At 40.4% G+C, this 20,615-nt stretch overlaps 2 protein-coding genes across 4 annotated transcripts in view; one reads left to right on the top strand and one right to left on the bottom strand.

The window, feature by feature from the left end:
* Positions 1–2: 2 nt before the first annotated feature.
* C1AH12orf4 (chromosome 1A C12orf4 homolog) lies at positions 3–19,810 on the top strand. Of its 2 annotated transcripts, none has more exons than XM_039570145.1 (14): positions 3–85; positions 1,263–1,457; positions 1,724–1,869; positions 2,954–3,135; positions 4,253–4,352; positions 4,432–4,553; positions 5,763–5,869; positions 7,431–7,628; positions 8,842–8,970; positions 10,012–10,080; positions 11,573–11,775; positions 16,795–16,852; positions 18,090–18,157; positions 19,125–19,804. In XM_039570145.1, exons 2-14 carry the CDS (start codon positions 1,280–1,282, stop codon positions 19,215–19,217), a joined length of 1,653 nt encoding a protein of 550 aa, XP_039426079.1. In that variant the 5' UTR covers positions 3–85; positions 1,263–1,279; the 3' UTR covers positions 19,218–19,804. The 2 variants fall into 2 exon arrangements, with proteins under 2 accessions (XP_039426079.1, XP_010408657.2); XM_010410355.4 differs by lacking the exon at positions 3–85 and adding an exon at positions 137–711 and having other exon boundaries at positions 19,125–19,810.
* TIGAR (TP53 induced glycolysis regulatory phosphatase) overlaps positions 9,479–20,615 on the bottom strand; it is a 62,370-nt gene continuing 51,233 nt past the window's right edge. Inside the window, exons 8-10 of one of the 2 annotated variants that reach the window (XR_005604386.1) lie at positions 19,102–19,242; positions 12,390–12,619; positions 9,479–11,751 (exon numbers count right to left, since the gene is read on the bottom strand). The gene's annotated coding sequence lies outside the window, so the exon portion shown is untranslated. Of the gene's footprint in view, positions 11,752–12,389; positions 12,620–19,101; positions 19,243–20,615 lie in introns of those variants that run through there. The other variant, XR_002047956.2, reaches the window with a different exon arrangement.

Below are 20,615 nucleotides of genomic sequence, written 5' to 3'. Positions count from 1 at the left end.
CAGCTGCGATGACGGGGGAGGCGGAACATCCCGGCTCCCCCTTCCCCGCGGCCCGGTTAACCCGCGGCTGCCCGCCCGGAGCCAGGTGAGCCGGGACGGGACGGGCGCGGCCGGGAGGTTTCCTGTGCCCGCGGGTGCTGCCGCTTCCAGCGGAGGGAACGCGGACACCGGGAGCTCCCCGGGGCGGGGAGGGGGCGGATGGGATCCCGCAGGCCGTGTCCTGCCGGCTTTGAGCCTGCGTTTTCTAGAGCAGGAGGTGCCGCTTTGGAACAGGGGGTTTGTCCCCCTTTCTCTCTCCATCACTTTCCTCCCCACCTCCTCGCTGCATCGGGGAGCAGCAGAAAGAGCGTGGTCGGGTTTGTATTTCCCAGGATTTCCCTTTGAATCCCACTCCCAGAGAGGCCGGGACACCGCCTCGCATCAATGTTGTTTGTCCTGAGATGTTATTTTTTGAGACTGACTTGTTTCATCTGTGCCCAACATGTAGGTTTGTTCACAGGAAAACCCACCCAAAAACCCTACAAACCCTAAACCCATGAATTTTGCTATAGAATTTTTTATTTTTGTTGGGTTCTTTTCTCCCTGGGCTGTGGTGTTCAGCACGGGGCAGGGTTCAGCTGAAGCAATGTGTCCAGCTTTGCAGGTGATGTTCAAAACAGAGGGATGTGAATGAGTGGAGGAGCCCAGTGGAGCGTAAAAATACCAGCACCGGTATGTGCTCCCAGCCTGTGTTTTCATTCTTTACACAGCCCCCTTATATCTCTTGGTTTATTTTTAATACAAGTTACAGCGGGACAAAATCAGCTCTTTCTAAAAATCGTTGCAAACATCTGCTCCCCCACTCCCCAGGCCTAGCACCTGCAGAAAGAAGGAAATAAAATCCTCTATGCACTGTGAAGGATTTCTGCTTTTGAGGCATCGTGGCAAAAGTCAAGGTGTTTCAGTTACTTTTCTGTTTATCAGGGTTCCCATCTGCCCTGGTTCTGCTTTTAAGTCAGGACATTTATGCTGTAATTTTTAAGAGTAATTCATATATCGACACACTCACATGCATTTCAGAAGTATTTAGTATTTTGGAAACTGGTATTTATGCTTCAGTTCCAGTTCCGTGTGTTTGGAAGTCAGAACTGAGTATCTATGAAAATTTGGGGAGGTCAAGTATTCTTGGCTGTTAATTATTACCAAAGCCATGGTTTTTCATTACCATTTTTTACTTCTGATTTTGCGAGAATGTAATTCTTGTTACTTTATTTCCATTGCAGGGAACAAACTCAAGAGGATGAAGCCTAATAAAGGAAAGACTTTCACTAGGGAGAGAGACTATGTGTACAAATTCAGTGCTGGAAATGAACATTTGGTGCTTACTGTGCCTCTCAAATTCCCAGTGCAAGAGAATATCAGTCATTTGCACGGACGTCTGATGGTTCTGCACAATCTGCCATGCTTTGTAGAAAATGGTATGAATTGATTTCTTAAATTAATCTCATGAATCCTTGTCCACAAGTACCTTACAGCTTGCTCTAAGAAACCAAAAGAAGGGTGTTTTACTAGAACAGTGTTTAAAAAAATGTTTTTTAAACAGCAAAACATCAGAGAAAATTGCTGTCAGTGCTAGCAAGTGCTAGCAAGGAAAAGGTTTTCAGGTGAAAAACCTTACTTAGAGGTTTCCTGGGTGACTACTGATATGTTCTGTTGATGGACCATTTTCTTCTTGTTTTCATAGACCTGAAGCAATCTCTTAGCAAGTTTGTAGAAGAGGAAACTATAAAAGATTATGACAGACAAGCTGAAGTGGCTCTGGAAGCAGTGAAATCGGGAAAAGTAGACATCAACCAGCTGGCAGATACTTGGGCTAAAGCTTATAAAGAGGTAAAATGAGGCTGGAAAGTTAATATTCAGGCTTGCTTTGTGAGAGAGTGTGTGTGTGTACAACCACAGTTGTGAAGATGAAAAATTACACTAAAATTCACTTTTACTGATCAATTCTTACAGCTTTTTCTTTTTATCTGAAAGTGAGCATCAAGTCTTCATCCTACAAGTTCTTAGTCAAGTTTTTCTTGAATTTAATAGAGTAAAAAGATAGACAATGGAGAGGCAAATGGTTTGTTCATTCAACAGTTGATACTCAAACAAAAAATAGACATAATGCTTATAGTGCCTTACAATTAAAGCAAGAGGTAATAAAGTGATACTCCTATCCTAAATCTCAGTAATAGCAATTAAGGCTAGAAGGAGAAAGTGTATAGCTGAGAGAGACTTTTCAGTTCATTTTTTGAGTTCATATGACTATTTCACATTATTTAGGAGGGATGAGGCTTTAGCTGGAATAGTGTCTCCAGTTTTGCATGGGATCTTTAAAATAGTGGAGTGCAAAAGAACTGGTAGAGTCCTAGCGAAGAAAAAAAAAGAATGACAATTCAAGGAAAAGATTATAGGAATTGAGTTTGCTTCTCATGGAATATAGAAAAATGTGAAAAATTACATAAAGAGCTTGCAAAACTGGCATTCTTGGGCCATTCTTTGTTCAATAAAAATAGCTTTTCTTAAATCACTGTTGTTTATTATATGCTTAGTGACATCAGAGGTTAGTCATCCTTTCTAGCAAAGCATTTATGTTTGCACAGCTGGTGTTTTGGGCTTTATCTAAAATTCATCAGGTGCAAATATTGTTGTGGATATTGCTGTTCTTTCCAAGCTGGTGTTGTATGAAAATTGGTAATTCCTCACTGTAATCCAAACCTTAATGATTCTGATTTTAGTTGCTTTGAAAGAGAAAGAACGGGAAAGGAGAAAATTGAAAGCTATAGAATACAGAAAGCTTAAATTAGGCAAGATAATTTATGTATGGTAAAGGCTGAATGTGGGCCCCCATGGTTTTACCCCACCATTATGAGGGATTTTTATATGTCCCAAGGGGTACCTTATACTTTAAAATCTCTTACATTTTCTTTAGACAACATTAGAACATGCAAAACCTGAAGAAACCAGCTGGGATGAAGATTTTGCAGATGTTTATCATGATCTGATCCATTCTCCAGCTTCTGAAATGCTGTTAAACTTGGAACACAATTATTTTGTTAGCATCTCAGAATTAATAAGTGAAAGGGATGTGGAACTGAAAAAACTGCGGGAAAGGTATTCCTTTTTTTTATTATTTAGGTTTTCCTCTCTCTTATTAAATAGGGGTGCCTGCCACTGGATGTGTAAACTCATAGGACGATGTGTGTAGCTTGTATTTGTCTGTGTAAACCCAAAGTCATACAACACTTGGCTGGCCCAAGAGCATGTAGAGATAGGGTGAGGGGGAATGGTTTCAAACTGAAAGAGTGGAAATTTAGATTGGATATTGGCTCTTAGGAAAAAATTATTTACTCAAGAGGTGGTGAGGCCCTGGCGCAGGATCCCCAGAGAAGCTGTGACTGCCCCATTCCTGGAAGTGTCCAAGGCCAGGTTGGATGGGGTTTGGAGCAACCTGGTCTGGTGGAAGGTGTCCCTGCCTGTGGCAGGAGTTGGAATGAAATGAACATTCCTGTCCTTTCCAGCCCAAGCCATTCTATGATTCTATGATATCATTAGGATCAGCTACCTTTTATTACTTTGATGGCCTTTTATTATTTTCAGTGACTGAGGAGAATATAGGTTTTGGTTTCCAGAAAGTGTTGAGTCTGAACCCCAAGTTCTGGAATAAGCTTGGATAGCTGCAGGTGACTCCTTTATCCACAAGAGGGAACACATTGAATGTGGATTTTTCTTTTTGTGCCAGAGTAATTTCAGAAGGTCTGGTTTAGCATTCTGAGTGCAATATTCCTCTTGAGCTGTGTGTGTTTAAGCTCACATTACACAGTGCATAGCAGACTGAATTGTACGTATTTCTAGTTTGGGGGTAAATGTTGCCAGTACGGTGTTAGCAAATCATTTTGCTGCTCATTGGCTCTTCTCAAGTGTGCATACAGAAGAAAGAGCAGTACTGTTGTAGAGCTCAGGTGTGACGTAGCTGTGTATTGACTCTGATGGAATTTATCGTATCTCTGTTGGAACGTATGCTGGTGGCAACTGAGACTGTCCCAAATTAGAGTAAGTGGTCTGTTTACACGGGAGCTGACTTGAATCCCTGACCCTTAATTCCAATTTGTTTTGTGGATATTCGTTGTTAAATCTGTGATCAGTAACAAACAACCAAGTTTGTTTTTGTATCACAGCAGAGGATTTTCTTCTGCCAGTCTTTTGAAATCTGTGTTTGCTTCTCTTTCAGGCAAGGAGCTGAAATGGATAAGGTGATGCAGGAGCTTGGGAAATCACTGACTGACCAGGATGTGAATTCCTTAGCAGCTCAGCATTTTGAGTCTCAGCAGGTAACTAGAATGTGTCGTGCACATAATCACCTTAAAAAGAACACCCACACCACTCAAATTATCACTGCTCTCCTGTCAGGATTTGGAGAACAAATGGACCAATGAATTAAAACAGACTACTGCTATCCAGAAGCAGGAATATCAGGAGTGGGTGATAAAGCTTCATCAGGACCTAAAGAATCCCAACAACAGCTCGGTCAGGTATTTAATTCCTCTGTGATGCTTAATTCCAGCTGTAATAGTTCAATGGATTTGCATTTACATAATCTTTTAAATAGGATACTATGGTTCTATTTCTTAGGAATATGGTAATATCTATTAATAATTTAAATAGGATAATCAAAGCAAATCAAAGGCAAATAGACCATCATAATTAAATATGTTTAAATTTAGGAGTTTCTTCATTGTGTGGTGTTACAACCTCTCTGTACCAGAACGTGTTGTAATGCACTAAAGTACAGCTTGAGTTGAGTGGAATTTCCTCCTATTTTGCCTTTATTTCCTATGTCTGTCTTTCCCTGTTTCACAGGGCAGTCTGTTACCACCTAAGCATGTTCTGGAGAATAATGGTACCATAATAAATGGTAACAATTTTTTTTTTCTAAGTGTATATCGCTGGACAGCTAAAAAAATGGAATTCTTTTGTGTGTGAACACTAGTGGAGAGAGTTGAATGAGAAGCTTTCTGTTTGAGGAAATGGCAGGGAAATTAGAATTTGTAAATTGGGTAGGATCCTTATTTTTCAACACTAGTACATTGCTACTAGGCATTTGCAATCAGTAGAATTGCTTGCAAGTTTATGAAAGAGCTTTGGAGGTGAGGCACTTTGAAAACAGAGAAAGTTCTCACTAATGCAGAAACAAATTGGAGAGATGCTGATGTTCTTTCATGTATTAGGAACAACATTTGTTGTATCACTACCAGACAGTTGAATTTAGGGAAAAAAATTAAAACTGATATCTGAAATGTTTTCTGGTAGTTTGAACACTGGGGAACATTTGATAAGGTGGTTTTAAACCTCCCATTTTGTGTGGGAAGAACAAAAGAAATGCTTTATCTAGTAACTTCATAAACAAGGTTTTGGCTGCTGTAAATAGGCTGAGGACTATTCTTTTTGTTTTCCTTTTATTCCTACATTCTTATTATGTTACAACTATTGCGACTTATTTTTATTTCTCAGTCTTGGAATGCTTTACAAATGAGCCAAGTAATGCTAATCTAACACTGGAGTCTCCTTTTCCTGCTGCCAGGAAGGTAAAGGTGAAACCTCACATGAGTGCAGCGCATGCTCATAGGTTTGGTCTCCTGGTTTCCACAGACCAGCTGAGAAAACTTGGGATAACTTTCCCGAAGTTGCTAGTCTTGAACAAAAAATAGGATAACTTTTCGGTACTTGTCTCATTATTTTAGTGATGAAATTAAAGTTCAGCCTAGCCAGCTGAGGGAATCTGTGGAAGGAAATGGGAGAATCTATGAGGAGCAAAGGCTGTTAGAAGAAAGCTTTACTATTCACTTAGGTAAGTGGAGTAAACCAAACATAATAACAGCTGGTAATAAAATAATGTATCCCAGGCATGCATTATTTACAGTATTTAACTGTCAATGTGTATAATACACAGTTTGGAACTGGTTTGTATTTGTTTTTCACATGTGTAAGAGAACAGCATAAACTGTATCAAGCAGTATCTGAAATAGGCTTAATGGAAAACATTCTAGAAGCAAATTTTCATCCATTTTGATGGGGTGACTCATGTAAAAACTCACAGCAAAACACATTGCCTAAAAATGATACTTCAACTTTTCTTACATTTGGTAGAAAAATGTGTTCACTAAATTCACTTCCCATGATCAGTTGACAGCAGAATAGATACTTGCAATTTATATTTTTTGTTTGTGCAGTAGAGTCTTCTTGTGCTGTTTTGACCACATTATGTTGTGAAGGAGTGGTTTAGGTCACTTAAAAAATCACCAGCGAAGTGGTTTAGGTCACTTAAAAAATGCCAGCAAAGGCATCAGCCAAAGCAGGTTTGATACAAATTTGCAAAAGAGCAAAAAAGTTCAAAGGCAAGGTTCACTCTATTATTATGTAGATAAAACACACAGAGGAAAATTGGATTATAATCAAATTTAAATGATTTAGGCAGAGATGGGCAGTGACAATCCTCCTAGTATCACCGACTTGGGAGTTTGCAAGCTCTGAGAGGCATCTCTGTCAGAGGGAGATGCTGGTGCAGCCTGCTGTGGTGCAGGAAAGCTCCAAGGACATCCCTTAGGACCACTGTCCATAGGGTCATAAGATGATTGGCGTGCGTCATTTGGAAAATGTTCATCCTCAGGTTGAATTGCTGAAGTTTTCAAAACTCCATCAGCAATGGTACCATTCCCTTTGGGCCATGGGTCAGGGAGGGGATGTTTCCAGGCTGTCAGGGGCTGACTGATGATCCCTTCCCCTCCATACTGCTCCCACTTCAGCCATGCAGCAGTTCCTGGGATGGCCTAGGGATGCCTCATCACCCAACTCATTGCACAAGTGCCAAGGCCTAGCAAGAGTTCCTGAGCTTGTGGAGTGGTTCTGGGGAGGGTGGGAAGGATATACCACCACACATCAGTATTTCATCCCTAGCCCCCTGCAATATTCCTCAGGAAGGATTTCTTCACAGAAAGGGTTGGAAGGGGCTGCCCAGGGAGGTTTGGAGTCCCCATCCCTGGAGGTGTCCAGGGAATGCCTGGACATGGCACTCAGTGCTCTGGGCCGGTGACAAGGTAGAGATTGGGCACAGGTTGGACTTGATTTTGGGAGTCTTTTCCAACCTTAATAATTCAGTGATTCTGCAATGGGAACAAGGCTCATTTCTGGCACGGACAAGCCTCACTTTGTGAAAACAGTGCATTTTTATTGCTGCTTTGCAAATCACTGATGTGTCTGTACAACTGAATATGTGGCTAAGAACTTCCTCTGGGTGTTACTGGTTACAGCTCCCTTACAGATCTTTAGGGAACCACTTTGTGCCTGTGCATTTCAATCCGAGTCCTGAGTTTAGTCTTCCACTGGGATTAAGCCACGTGTGCTTTGTGCAGGAGCTCAGCTGAAGACCATGCACAACCTGAGGCTGCTGAGAGCTGATATGTTGGATTTCTGCAAACACAAGCGCAATCACCGCAGTGGGGTGAAGCTCCACAGGCTTCAGACTGCAATGTCCCTCTACTCAACTTCCCTCTGTGGCCTGGTGTTACTGGTGGATAACAGGATCAGCTCATACAGTGGAATCAAAAGAGGTGAGCCCTCTAAAGGGATGTATCATGTCAGGGAAAATGAATAAAATAATAAATAAAATCTCCCTGTCTTCTCTCACAGAAAAATATTCCTTGTAAAATTAAAATTCAGTGGAGACACTCATGTTTTGGATATGGTATTGCAAAAGGGTAACGAATGCAAAAAGAGATATGGGTGAGGATGGGGGACAGTGTTTTGCTGTTATCTCTCATGTCTTCCCTACATTTTGTGTCTGAGTAACAAACATATTGAACATACTTATGTTGTTACATAAGTAACAAACAAATGTTGATATTGCTGCCTGAGACAAATTTATTATAGGAACTTCTAACTTTGTAATACCAGATTATCACACTGAAACCTATTTGCAAAAATGGAAAAGAAATATGCTCAGATTTTAAAGTGATAAGTAAATGTATAAAAATACCATGTACTTTTGATTCAATGAATCCCATTAAAAATAAACAATAGGAATTTTACTTCCCTACTGCTGGAAAGTTTGATTAATAGCCATTTTAAGTGCATTTAAGTCTTTTGAGTAAGTGGGCACTGTGATGGTGTTTTCTATCAAGGTTAAGCAATGAAACTTGTGTTTATTCCTGTTTGACCTTCCCATCTCCATCCTGAAGTTTAATACCAAAATACTCACACTTGGAATGTCTTTTTTTGACTATTATTTGTCATTATGCTTGCATAAAAAAAATATTCTGTGGTGGTTGAGATTTCCTGGAAACAGTTGGAATCAGGCTTGTAGCAAGAAGGAGAGGGAAGTGTACCAGGAAGAACTGCAGTTACATTTGTGCTGTTGATGGTTTCCAAGTTGTTTAATTGTAACAGTATTATTTTGTACTTATTTTGCAGTTACTTTTTTAACTGCTTAAATATTTTAATGAATAACAAAAGGAGATTTGTTTTTATGCTGAATTTTAGGTAATGAGAGAACACAGACATTTAAATAATACCATTAAACACAAAATTGCATCTTCTAGCCATCAACAAGATCCTGCAGCCACAGTAGAGGGGAAAGTATGGGACCATGTCACAATCTGTCAAATATAATCCTCAATAAATTTTGGAAGAGAAGTCCAGCAGGGCTTTATCTGCTTTTGGGGAGTTTGCCTTTATAGCTGGATTTACTTGATCGGTAGAGTAGAATTACATAATGTTACTGAGCACAACCTCAGGATGTGCATTTCAATCTTATTTTTTTCCTAGATTTCGCAACCGTTTGCCAAGAATGCACGGATTTCCATTTTCCTGGAATCCAAGAACAACTTGAAATTGTCCAGAAGGTTGTACTTAAGGCCAGAGCACAGCGTAGCAGCAAGACAAAAAGACACCATGGTCAGTGACAACCAAAATTACCCTCCTTGAAATAGAACAGTGGTCAGCTGGATGTTTGTGGGCAGGGGCAAGTTGATGCCACTCTTCTGCAGTTATTTCATCTGTGAAATGGAATGTTTGGGTTCATCAAGAAACTCTGCATGAAATTTGCAGAGAGAATGTGATGTTCAGGTGGTGTCTATGCTGCCATAACAGACATCCTTTAAAATAGATCAACATATAAAAGTCCCATTTTAACAGCATGCGAAGTACATCAGGCTATTCTGTCTTCCTAAACTGCCTGTAGCAGCACAGACTTTATCTGTCTTTACCTTTTTATTGCCATTTACATGTAAATCTTCAAAAATTGCAGAAAAGGAGTTTATGGTTTTTTTCCCTTCCTTTAAGGTGAATGCTGAAAACTGAATACCAAATTGCCTAAATGTGTATTTAGCTTTGTGAATGGTTTTCCTTGCAGTTGTGTTTACAGATGGCTGGGAAATGCTCTGACCACATTAAGGCAGTGCAATTCTACATTATCAAACTTTATTTTCCTTGCAAAGAGCTACTTACATGATTTAAATGCATCAGGAACATGAACAAATATGAGTACACAGAAAAACAAGTTTCCTTGAGAACCTGCATATTGCTGCATCTCGAGAGAAATGGTGAAAGCTGGTTTTATGCTGCTGATTTATGTAAATCTCTTAGGAACAAATTAATTTTAATTTATTACATTCTTGAAAGAGTAATAGCAAGATACTATGTGGTTGTGGGGGCAATTTCCAAAGTTTCGTGTTATTTCTGAGAATATTTTGTTTGCTTTTGTCCAAATGAAGAAATATCACAGGATGGTAAGAAAGGCAGTGATTTGAGGTAAGATTCAGTTTGGGATGTGTTGAAGACAGAGAAAACAATGCTACCCATCCCCCTGCTTTTTGGGGACTTTATGGTAACTTCATGGTCAAAATTCAAGCCACATATCAGTACATGAACCTTTTCATGCCCAAGTGTAATTAATAGAGGATATGATTAATATTTGTTCCATGTGTTCATACACAGAAAACAAAATCAGTGGGAATGAAGATAAATTAAAGAATATCGAACGGAACCAGTCAAACATTTTGCCGGGTGAGTTGTGTGGCATTGAGCCCCTCTTCTTGAAGCAAATTGTGTTTCATACATGCACATTTTTAGCTCTAAAGTCGGAACACAAATTACAAACTGAACCCAAGCTGACCTCAATCAGAGGAGAAGGATGTTCCTGTGGCTGAGGCAGAGGACTGGGTGTCAGGACATCTGGTTTCTATTCCCAGCTTTGCCACTGCGTCACATGGCATGGGGCAAATCACTTCTCTTTGCCTAAAATTTCCTTTTGGAATTTGAGGGTGAAAAAAAAAATCTATGAGCATCTTGGGGAAAAGGTGAAACTTCAATACTAACAGCTAATTTTATTTTTGAAAATAGCTATATGTACATCACTGTTGTGATACAGAAAAGCATTTTTGAGTGGATTTTTTAACTTTGAGAAATTCCTCTCTCAGGGAAAGTATCTTCTGTGTATATTGTGATGTTTAGTAAGGAAAGCTGCTATGCAATTTGAAGAGGAATATGCAGTTGGAGGGGGGAGGCATTAAGTCCATACAACCTGTGGTTGAATGAGGGTTTCTTAAAATTGATTTCCTGACTGTCTTAAATATTGTTAGTGACAGTGGATTATAAATCATCTTGGACCAGACAAATCCAGGTGTGTCTTGCACCAGTGGCCTGCCTGTTACTGCTTGTAGATGGTCACTGCTGGGGATTTCTGCCTCCTTAGCAGTCACCCAGAAGGAGTACAGACCCATTCTCTAGCTCTTCCAGTTCAAAGAAAAGATGTTAACTTCAGTGGCCAGTGGGAATAGGTTTGAAGGAAGATGTTTATTTGTTGACGGAAACAGTGGGGGCATTGCAGACCTGCTCTTCCCTTGACTGTACTGTAGACTTTAAATCTCCAGTGCAGAGGAACGATGAAGAGATGTGACTTTTACTGCCCCTCACCTTTGATAAATGAATAACAAATCTAAAAATACCCCCAATAAGATGTCTTAGTTACTTTTTTCAGACAACTCTGTAATTCACCTTCCCACTACTCTGAATTATTTTAAATTCTAATAGTCACTGATCCCTTTGTGTTCTAGTGCCATATCTCAGTTGTTATGTAACCCACTATCTTTTTCCACAGGCTCTGTGCATCCTTTATTTGAACCCATCCTTTTTTGGCCTTTCCGCCTCCCACATCTGTCTGCAATTCTGTGCTTGCATTGTGTATTTTGAGTATTGCACCTCCTCTGGGTTTGTTTTTCTATTTTGTGCTATATAGGGATCATATCCTGTACTGGCACTGTTATGGTTTATTACACCATGTGGCCATGATGCCAGTGGAATCCATCAAAGCAGGGGAGGGAGTGTGGGGTGGTTGTAAAACAGTGATAGTCCAAGAGATTTTGCATCTCTTGTGTATGTTCTCATCTCTGCTGTATATTTGCATTTGCCTCTTATCTTTCTTACATTGCCAAACAATTGTATTTCAGTACAGATCACTACCTGATTTCTCACCTTCCTGGTTTGCCTCATTGTGCAGGAGAGTTCTACATCACACGGCACTCAAACCTCTCAGAAATCCACGTTGCCTTTCACCTGTGTGTGGATGACAATGTCAGGTCTGTGAACGTGACTGCCCGGGACCCGGCCATCATGGGGCTCAGGAACATCCTCAAGGTCTGCTGCACACACGACATCACCACCATCAGCATTCCCCTCCTGCTGGTGCATGAAATGTCAGAAGTAAGTAAATAGAAACATTTGGGCTGGTTTAATATCCTTGGATTTTTGCAAAAGCTGTGTTTCATGCTGATTTAGGCCAAAGGGGGTGGTTTTTCTCACTCACAGGCTTCTGCCACACCACGTGGCACTTGCATCTACTTGGTGACCCAAATTAAGGAGCTGGACCAATTAAAAACATCTCAGCCAGCTGTATCACTCAAAGTTTTTATTCCCACCCCTCCTTTTAGAACATTCACTTCCTGGATCCAGCTCACTGCAGCTGTACAATAAAAGATGGGACTACACAACTGGAAGCTCTTGCTTAGAAACTCTACCTTCAGAGTTGCTGAAGCAGTAGTGATACCAGATCCCCACTCTTTTTCTGTCATTAGCTATAAAACATGAAAACTAAGTTTTGAGAGCAGCAGAACTGGCAAAGCTTGGCTTAGAGTTCTGTAAATCTAAATACCATCCTCTACCACCTCAGCCCTACACAGCAGCAACCAAATTTCACCTTTACTTTGAATTGTCTCCTCCTTCACTGCCTAATTTCTGTCCCTGTTTCCTCTCTAATTCCCCCCAAATACTGACTGGGCAAGAGGCATATTGCTGATGCTCTTTGTGTTCTTACTTACTATGCTGAGTTTTGTATTCTGTTCTGTAGTGGGACTCTGATGCAGAGCTTGTCTCTCAGTTAGCTGTAACATTTCTCAGTGCACAGCAATTTAAAACTATTGGCTGGCTCCTTTCTCTTGCACACCTGGCTTACAGAGAAGAAAAGGGGGTGGAAAGGCAGGGAAAGGAGTGATGGGCAGGGAGTACAGCCATATGCCTCATATCCTGAAGAGCTGGAAAGTCTGTAAACCTAAAGAAATGAGAAAAAGAAGATAAATCTGTCATCCATGCAAGGGTATTAGTAATAATTACAGTCTGTGGGAGGGTTTTTTTTTTTAAATAACCCTTTGATTTTTCACTTAAAAATTCAATATTGCCTTTCCTTTGTGGAAAGTGGTTGACTCACCGCAAGGAAAAGGCTCACCAGTGTATTACCTTTAACAGTGACTGGTTTTATAACAGAATTTGACTGGAACACAGAGTAGAAGTGATCCTATTTTGCAGGATCAGGGTCTATTATCATGAAAAGCAAGCAATGAAAAAGGTAAAAACACCCAATAATGAAGCTTCCAAAGGATGTATTTCTGTAGAGGTAGACTTTTAGGAGCAGATGAGATTTCTGAAATTTTTCATCTTTTGTATTGAGACCTTTTTTGGGGCACAAATGCAAGTAATCAACATGCAGGACAGCAGCCTGGATCACTTGTGGGACCCAGTTGCTGTGTTTCAGAAATTTATTAAATATATTGACTTTTTTCTTAATGAAGTTGCCACCTGATTATATTATTCTTCTAGTTTTGTTTCCTTTAAACCTGGTTAGTTTTAGCTTCTGTTTGCATATCTGTATTTTAAACTACAAATGAAGCACGCGACCAAGTGTTCAACATGCTTTGAGATGTGTGAAACTGGTGAATTATCTTCTCTAGTGCTGGATTCTTAAAAGGTCCTGGTAAAACAATTTACCTTTTGTATTAAGTTGTAAGTCTTTGCAGAGTAAGAGGAAGGTGATCTGGAGGATAAGTGTGTGTTTAGGCACAACTGCTTTGTGTGACTTGCATTAGCAGGTTGCTTATTACAGTGCTTGGCAGCTGGCTGACCTGATTTGCAACACACAAATCTGTAACTCCTTGTTGAGGGAGAAGTGAAGAATGACAGATTTCTGAAAGTTACCCTGAACTCGGTGCCTTTGGCGCAGTTCTGACTCTGCATTTACCACCTACGGAAGAACATTTTTGTGAGGTGGTTAACCAGGAGCCCAGCTGCAGAGATGTTTCCATGCTGCCCTGGGACAGGCATTCATTAGCCGTGTTCTCTGTGCTTTTCCCAAAGGTTTTCTCCTTCTGCAGATGGAAGAGTGGTGTTTACAACCTCACAAAAGTAATCACAGCATCACAGACTGCTTTGGGTTGGAAGGGACCTTAAAGCTCATCCAGTCATGTCCCCTCCCATGGGCAGGGACACCTTCCACTGTCCCAGTTTGCTCCAAGCCCCATCCAACCTTTCCTGGAATATTTCCAAGGATGGGGCAGCCACAGCTTCTCTGGGCAACCTGTGCCAGGGCCTCACCACCCTCACAGGGAACAATTTCTTCCTTATATCCCATCAAAATCTCCTCTCTGTCAGTTTGACTGTATCAATCTCAATGAAGCCATTAGATTTCATTATTATTTCTATGAAAAAAAAAATCAGGAATTCTGTTTTCCTTCATTTTTCTTATGGTAAGAACAACCAAAACGGACCTCTCTGCTCTGATCATTAAATTAAATGAAGGAAAGAAACTGGATTTGATACCTGAGAAAGGCAAAAGCAGGCAAGTTTGAATTCAGGACAAATGAGGTATTGCTGTCTGATCACTGGAATCTGCTATAAACTGGGGAATGAAATGGCTCTAACAGCAAGGCATTGCTAAAAATCCCAGAGCTGGCACCCTCCCTTGGTAGGTTCAACTTAGAAGCCATTGCTGTTGTCCACACAGCAACAGTGACAAAAATGTGACTCTTTGCCTTCAGTAATCTCAGTCCAGTTGTCTCTATTGCCATAATTTAAGAAAAAATAATTTTTAAAAAAAGTAGAAATGAGTGTAAACTGTGTAACAAATATTTATGAACAGAGCTTATGTCCTTAGAGAGGTTATTGATGGCTGTATTGACTCAAATGTCTCTCGTCTGTGTTACCTGCCTTTAAATTTATATCTGCTCATCCAGTGTTTAGGATTTGCACAGATGCACTGTGAGTTAGACACTTTGCTAATTCTTAATGAATTACCCATTGAAATTTGGTTTGAAATCTTTTTCCCACATGACATATATGGACTTTACTGTTTCCATTACCTGATTATGATATGGGTCTGCAAAGGCCCAAGCCCTAAGCAGCCCCATGTAGTGAGACTGTCACAAATTAAATGAAAATAAAATCAAAAGGGTTGCAGCATATCTTTCTAACCAGTGAAGCTGGTCTTCCCCTCCCCCTTATTTTTCCTAAATGAGTGGAAGGAATCTTAATTTGACAAAATGATTGCATCCTAAAAAGGAGTGAAGTGTCTCTGCTAGTGAAAACCACCCAAGGTTCCAGGTGGGTTTTTTTTAACTTTCTTGAATGCTGTTATCCAAAACTCACCCTATGAGGTTGGCTGTTTGCTTTTTTGCTTTCTTGTGTCCTTCTCTGTATTTTGAATTGGTGCTTATCTGATCCTTCATCATTTCCACAACAGAGAAAGCTCCTGGTAACATGATGAATTCATGAGAACTTATGTTTGTGAAGATGGATTAGAATTGAATCACTACTACGTCATCTTCAGTTCTTGTGGCTTGCAGGGAGCAACATTCTGTTATTTCCCTGAGTGCCCACAAAATTTAACATCTCTGTTCCTCTAAAATAGTCCAAGGAATGGTGTCATATCCTGCTGTGTTGATCAGTCCTTGTAAGGCTCAGTTCCCATCACTGATTGCTCAAGGTGCTCCTGAGAGAGAACTTCTCTTCTTAGTCACTTGTTTTTTACTAAGCCAAAGCAGTGATCAGAACCAACAATAAACACATTACTTGTGACAGAAAGCACACATGGGCAGATGACTTATAATAAACACCAAGTGTTGCTTCCAGAATGCTTAAAAATTAAAAAAGCCAAAAAGCAACCACAACAACAAAAAAAGGACAAAGCAGCACTGTTCTGTCTGATTAAGGTGGTGTATACCCTAAAAGCAGCACATAGGGGTGCAGTGATTCACATAATGAAAGCTTTAAGAAAAGATATTTCCAACTTACCCTGTTTTTAACATACAGTATATTTTTGGGGTGTGGCAGGAGTTCCCCCACCTAAGGAACAGCTTTGGCTTTCAGTAGTTGTTTAATGAAGCCACACATTCAGTTTATCAGTTGTGTTATCACTGGGCATTCTTAGATCACCTTGCCTCTCAAATAACTCCCTTTAATCCTGAAATTAAGCTCTTTGATAAGAACAGATTGCACTGTGTGTTTGACATTGCAAAATAGAGACTGGCTGACTTTAGTGAATAGAAAATTATGTAAAGCTTAAACTGGAAAAGGTACCTAGAATGATAAATTGGTTTCCATGTCTATATTCCTATATTCAGAGTAGAAAGTGCTCATCTTCGTGTTGAAGAGTACAGCAGAAAGAAATACTGTTTTCTTCTTTCTGAGAAGTATTTGCAGTGAGTCATTCTGTCTCTGATAGAATTACATCATCACAATGTTATTGGCTTTGTAGCATACAGCCAAAAAATGCTTCATGAACTTTAAACTTAAATTACTTAGCCCAGACTTGTAGCCATATCTTTAACCACCGTGGTTTTCATGTCATGTTTTGCTATTTAAGTCTAGGTAAGGATTTGGTGGCTGTTGATATCTGAAACTCCTTCATCAGATGAAGATGAATTTTGTTTGTTCTCACTCTTACCATAAATGCATCTTTAGGGAAGAAGGGCTTCTTCCAGTTCCAGTATTAGAGAGAATATTTTACTGAAGGTTGTGGGTATGCCAAGAAACCTTAAACAAAATCAAGAACAGCTAGGAGTCATCATGATGCTGTTAAGATATGGTTGGGAGCCTGCCTTTGATTTGCTGAAGCATGAACCTGACAATTATCCGTTGAATATTAGACTTTCCTGGAGCTCCACAGGGGAATTGAATAGCCCAGTTTCCAGTGGGCTCGACAGCATTTTTATTCAACAGCTTAAAGATGTATAATATTTTCCTGACACTGGCTCTCCTAGCAATGAGGAGTGGCAATGCTTTTACGGTCACCTGTAAGGTGTGCACACCTGCCTAGAATGTTCTGAAGACTGGGTCCCTAATGCTGCTTGAAAATTATGTGCTGGGGCAAAAAATGTATTGCTTTTAATAATTTCCCTGCTACTCTTGCTGGTTAGATCTTATAGGGCATTAAGGCTTTTCATTTTTTCATTTTAGGAGATGACCATTCCATGGTGCCTGAAGAGGGCAGAGCTCGTGTTCAAATGCATCAAAGGTATGGGAGTGGATGCTTCAGTGGGATCTGCTGGAGCCAGTCCAGAGCAGGGACATAACTTGTTAAAGGGCTGAAGCAGCTCTGCTGTGAGGAAAGCCTGGGAGAATTGGGATTGTTCAGCCTGGAGAAGGGAAGGCTTTGGGGTGACCTCATTGTGGCCTTGCAGTGCCTGAAGGGAGCCCACAGGAACGATGGAGAGAGGCTCTTGGCAAGGGCCTGCAGTGACAGGACAAGGGGGAATGGCTTCACAGTGACAGCACGTTTAGGCTGGATATTAGGAAAAAATAGTTCTCATGACTCAGCATAGTTTTCTGTCTTTCCATGTGGTTGTATTACTTTCTGCATTTTTGTGTGCTGCACTCAAATAGTTGAGCCAGTCACTTTCAACCACCTGCTTGAAGAACCTCTTCCTATTGTAATTGACTTTTAATAGTTCACAATGCATGTGTCATCTATGTCATCCACTTCTATTACACAAGTATTTTTGTGAGTGTCCTTATTTGCCACAAGAGGATTCCTGTGGCCTTTGGTAGTTCATCACTTGAGCAATAAGTGAGTGCTGAGCTTTTTCCCTATAGAATCATCATAGAATTGTTTGGTTTGGAAGGCACCTTAAAGATTCCAACCCCCTGCCATGGGCAGAGACACCTCCCACCATCCCAGCTTGCTCAGAACCCCATCCAGCCTGGCCTTGGACAGTGCCAGGGATGGGGCAGCCACAGCTTCTCTGGGCAACCTGTGCCAGGGCCTCACCACCCTCACAGGGAACCATTTCTGCCTCATATCCAATCTAAACCTGCTCTCTGTCAGTGTGAAGCCACTGCCCCTTGTCCTGTCACTCCAGGCCCTTGCCAAGAGTCTCTCTGTATCTTTCCTGTGGGCTCCCTTCAGGCACTGCAAGGCCACAGGGAGGTCACCCCTGTTTCTCAGTGAAAGGAAGCCATGGAAAGAACTCCTGATACACTGTTTGGAGAAACCCTCACTTCTGCTGGGTCTCACTGGGCTGCACAGTAGGACTCATTGTTCTGTCCTCAGTGTTGATATTCTGCAGAACTCCTCTTTAGATTTTCTACATTTCATTCAGATTGCCCAAGTCTGATTTAAAGGCAATTGAGGACATCCCTAATGAAGGCAGTTCAAACCCTACTTGTGTGTGAAAATTCCCTCACTGCTTGCACATGCTGTAACTGCTGGGGGGTATTGCACAGGTAATCCAGTGTCAGTGCTGGTTTTTTAGGTTTCATGATGGAAATGGCCTCATGGGATGGAGGAATTTCTCGGACTGTACAATTCCTGGTACCACAGGTAGGTGAAACCAAAGTAATTTCCAACCTAGGAGACTGCTGGTAAAAAGTCATGTCAGCAGATCTAGTTTTGATTTTTTTGCTATTCCCTGGCCCTTTTGAGTGAGTTTAAATTAATCAATCTGGTTTTGTTTCCTTGCCTGTAAAAGAGGAGTAAGGGAGGGTTTATATGTTTTAATACCCAGTAGTAGTTTCTGAGAGGATGCTAAACTTTCAAACTGGGAAGTTCACTTAAAAATAGTGAATGCATCACCTTTGAAAAAGAGACTTTTTTGCTGTTAATTACTCAGAGGAGATGGGCTAACCTTGCATTACATAACTTAAGGTGTTTTATTACTCATTGTTTAACAACATGGAAAGCTGCAATGCAGAATGTTCAGTCATGCTTCCACAAAAACATTAATTACTCCAGGTATTTGAAGTCGGTTCTAATTTAGATTCTGAAATTATTTAATTTGGAGTTCTAGCTGATCTTCAGAAACAGGAAGTTTTCCAAAGGGGGTCAGCACTAGGTTTGTCCTAAAAAGCAGTTAAGAGCGGAGTTATGTTAGGAAAGGAGTAACATGTATTTCTTGACAAAGTAGAAAGCTGCTGAGCAAGAAGGAAGCCACAGATAAGTTCCAAAGTTGAATCTAATACTGGAATGCAGACAGCGGGAGTCCTGTAGATAACAAGCAGCATTGTCCTGCTTATGTTTGGCAGAAATAATCAATCCCTGGAACAAGAAATCTACTGGAAACGGATACGTGGATATGTCACATAAATACACAGCCAGTATTTTTTTAGGTCAATCTTTTCCTTTTAACTGGATTCAATAGAATTATAACACACAGTTTGAAAATTATTTTTGTTGTCTTCTGAACAGCAGCAATTATCTTAAATACCAAGAAACAAAGTTGAGAGAGACTTAATTCTTCCAAACTACAGCAAAAAGCCAAACCTTACCTGTGTTTTGGGTTTTTTTCCAGACAATTTCTGAGGAAATGTTTTACCAGCTGAGTAACATGTTGCCACAGATCTTCAGAGTATCCTCCACACTGACTCTGACCTCCAAGCACTGATTTCTGTGGAGGACTAACCTGTATCCTGTTGGCAGAGGATGAGATTAAGGAGATTCTGGAACATGATGTCTCTTTCCTGTGGATTGATAACCCCAAAGCGGCATTTGTTGCAATTTCAAGACTCGTGTTGTTGTAATAAAAGATGAATGCTGTTTGTACTTGGGTGGTAGCAGCTGATTTTTGCCTCTTGCTTTGTTTCAGCACAGGATTGATGTTGAATTCCTCACCTTTATCTGAAAGACGTTCAATGTAACTTGTATGAAATCTACAAAAATATATAAGTAATTCTCATCCATAGGTAGTAGGAATGAGAGCTTATGGTAGGAACAGGGTCTTCTGGCTTCTACAAACATTTTCTGAATTTTCTCAGTGACTTTTAAAATAATACAGAGCATGTCAGCTATCTCCTTAGAATAACCAATGGAATTTGTCACAGTGACCACAGAATAAAATGTATTACTGCCTCATTTACTGCTACAAAATGAAAGACTTGAATCAAACATTTACCCTGTTGTATTTTGTAGATAGTGGAAGTGTTTAAAACAAAAATCAAATTACAAGAAAATATACACTTTTGACAATAATTAGCATTTTTAAGTTGTTGGGTTTTTTTTTTTTTTTTTTACTATGTTTGCTTTTTGCTTTATTTCCAGACTTCACATTGACAAGTTTATCATATGAACAACTTTATAGGAACACTAAAGTGTTCTGGACCCTGTTGTACAGATAAAATTTGCTGTTTGTTCATTATTAACATTTTATGACTAATCAGAAATGCCAGGGAGACAGCTCAAGATGCAACTATGAAATTTCTTGGGACAAACTTGAATCCAGTCAAAAAAAACCCCAACCAAACCACCCCTGCATCCCAGTGATGGGGGATAAGGGGGACAGTGGGAACTAGTTTTCCCGCATCATGGACAATCTTGGAACTCGGCTGTGGACTCGGGAGCTGGAAGCAGCCCTTTCATGGCCACAGGGAAAGTCCTGTCTGGAACTGGGATTCTTGGGATTGCCAGAATCACTGGGCTCACAGCAAAGCAGCTGTGGGGGTGAGGGTTCCAGGTGGTGGGATTTCCAAATCCACAGTTCTTCTGTGTGGGAATCATGGGGATCCTGGCAGAGCTGGCTTTGAATCAGAAACCTCTTCCTATGTACTGCTGAAATTCTACTTTTGGAAATTGGAGAACCTAGAAGTCAATTAAGACCCAAATTATTTTCTGTCTTCATTGTGGTTTTCTAAAATGTTATTTAGCTTAATAAATGTGAAGATTGAAATGCTCTGCTTTGGGGAAGCTGCATAATTGAAAATTCTCACGGAGAACCAAAGGAATATTCACCATTTCATGATGATTATAAAGTCACTGTGTAATTAACAGACTCAGTATTTTTATCAAG

The sequence above is a fragment of the Corvus cornix genome, chromosome 1A, assembly GCF_000738735.6.
Source record: "Corvus cornix cornix isolate S_Up_H32 chromosome 1A, ASM73873v5, whole genome shotgun sequence".
NCBI lineage: Eukaryota > Metazoa > Chordata > Aves > Passeriformes > Corvidae > Corvus > Corvus cornix.
This window is presented reverse-complemented; position numbering and strand designations above follow the sequence as displayed.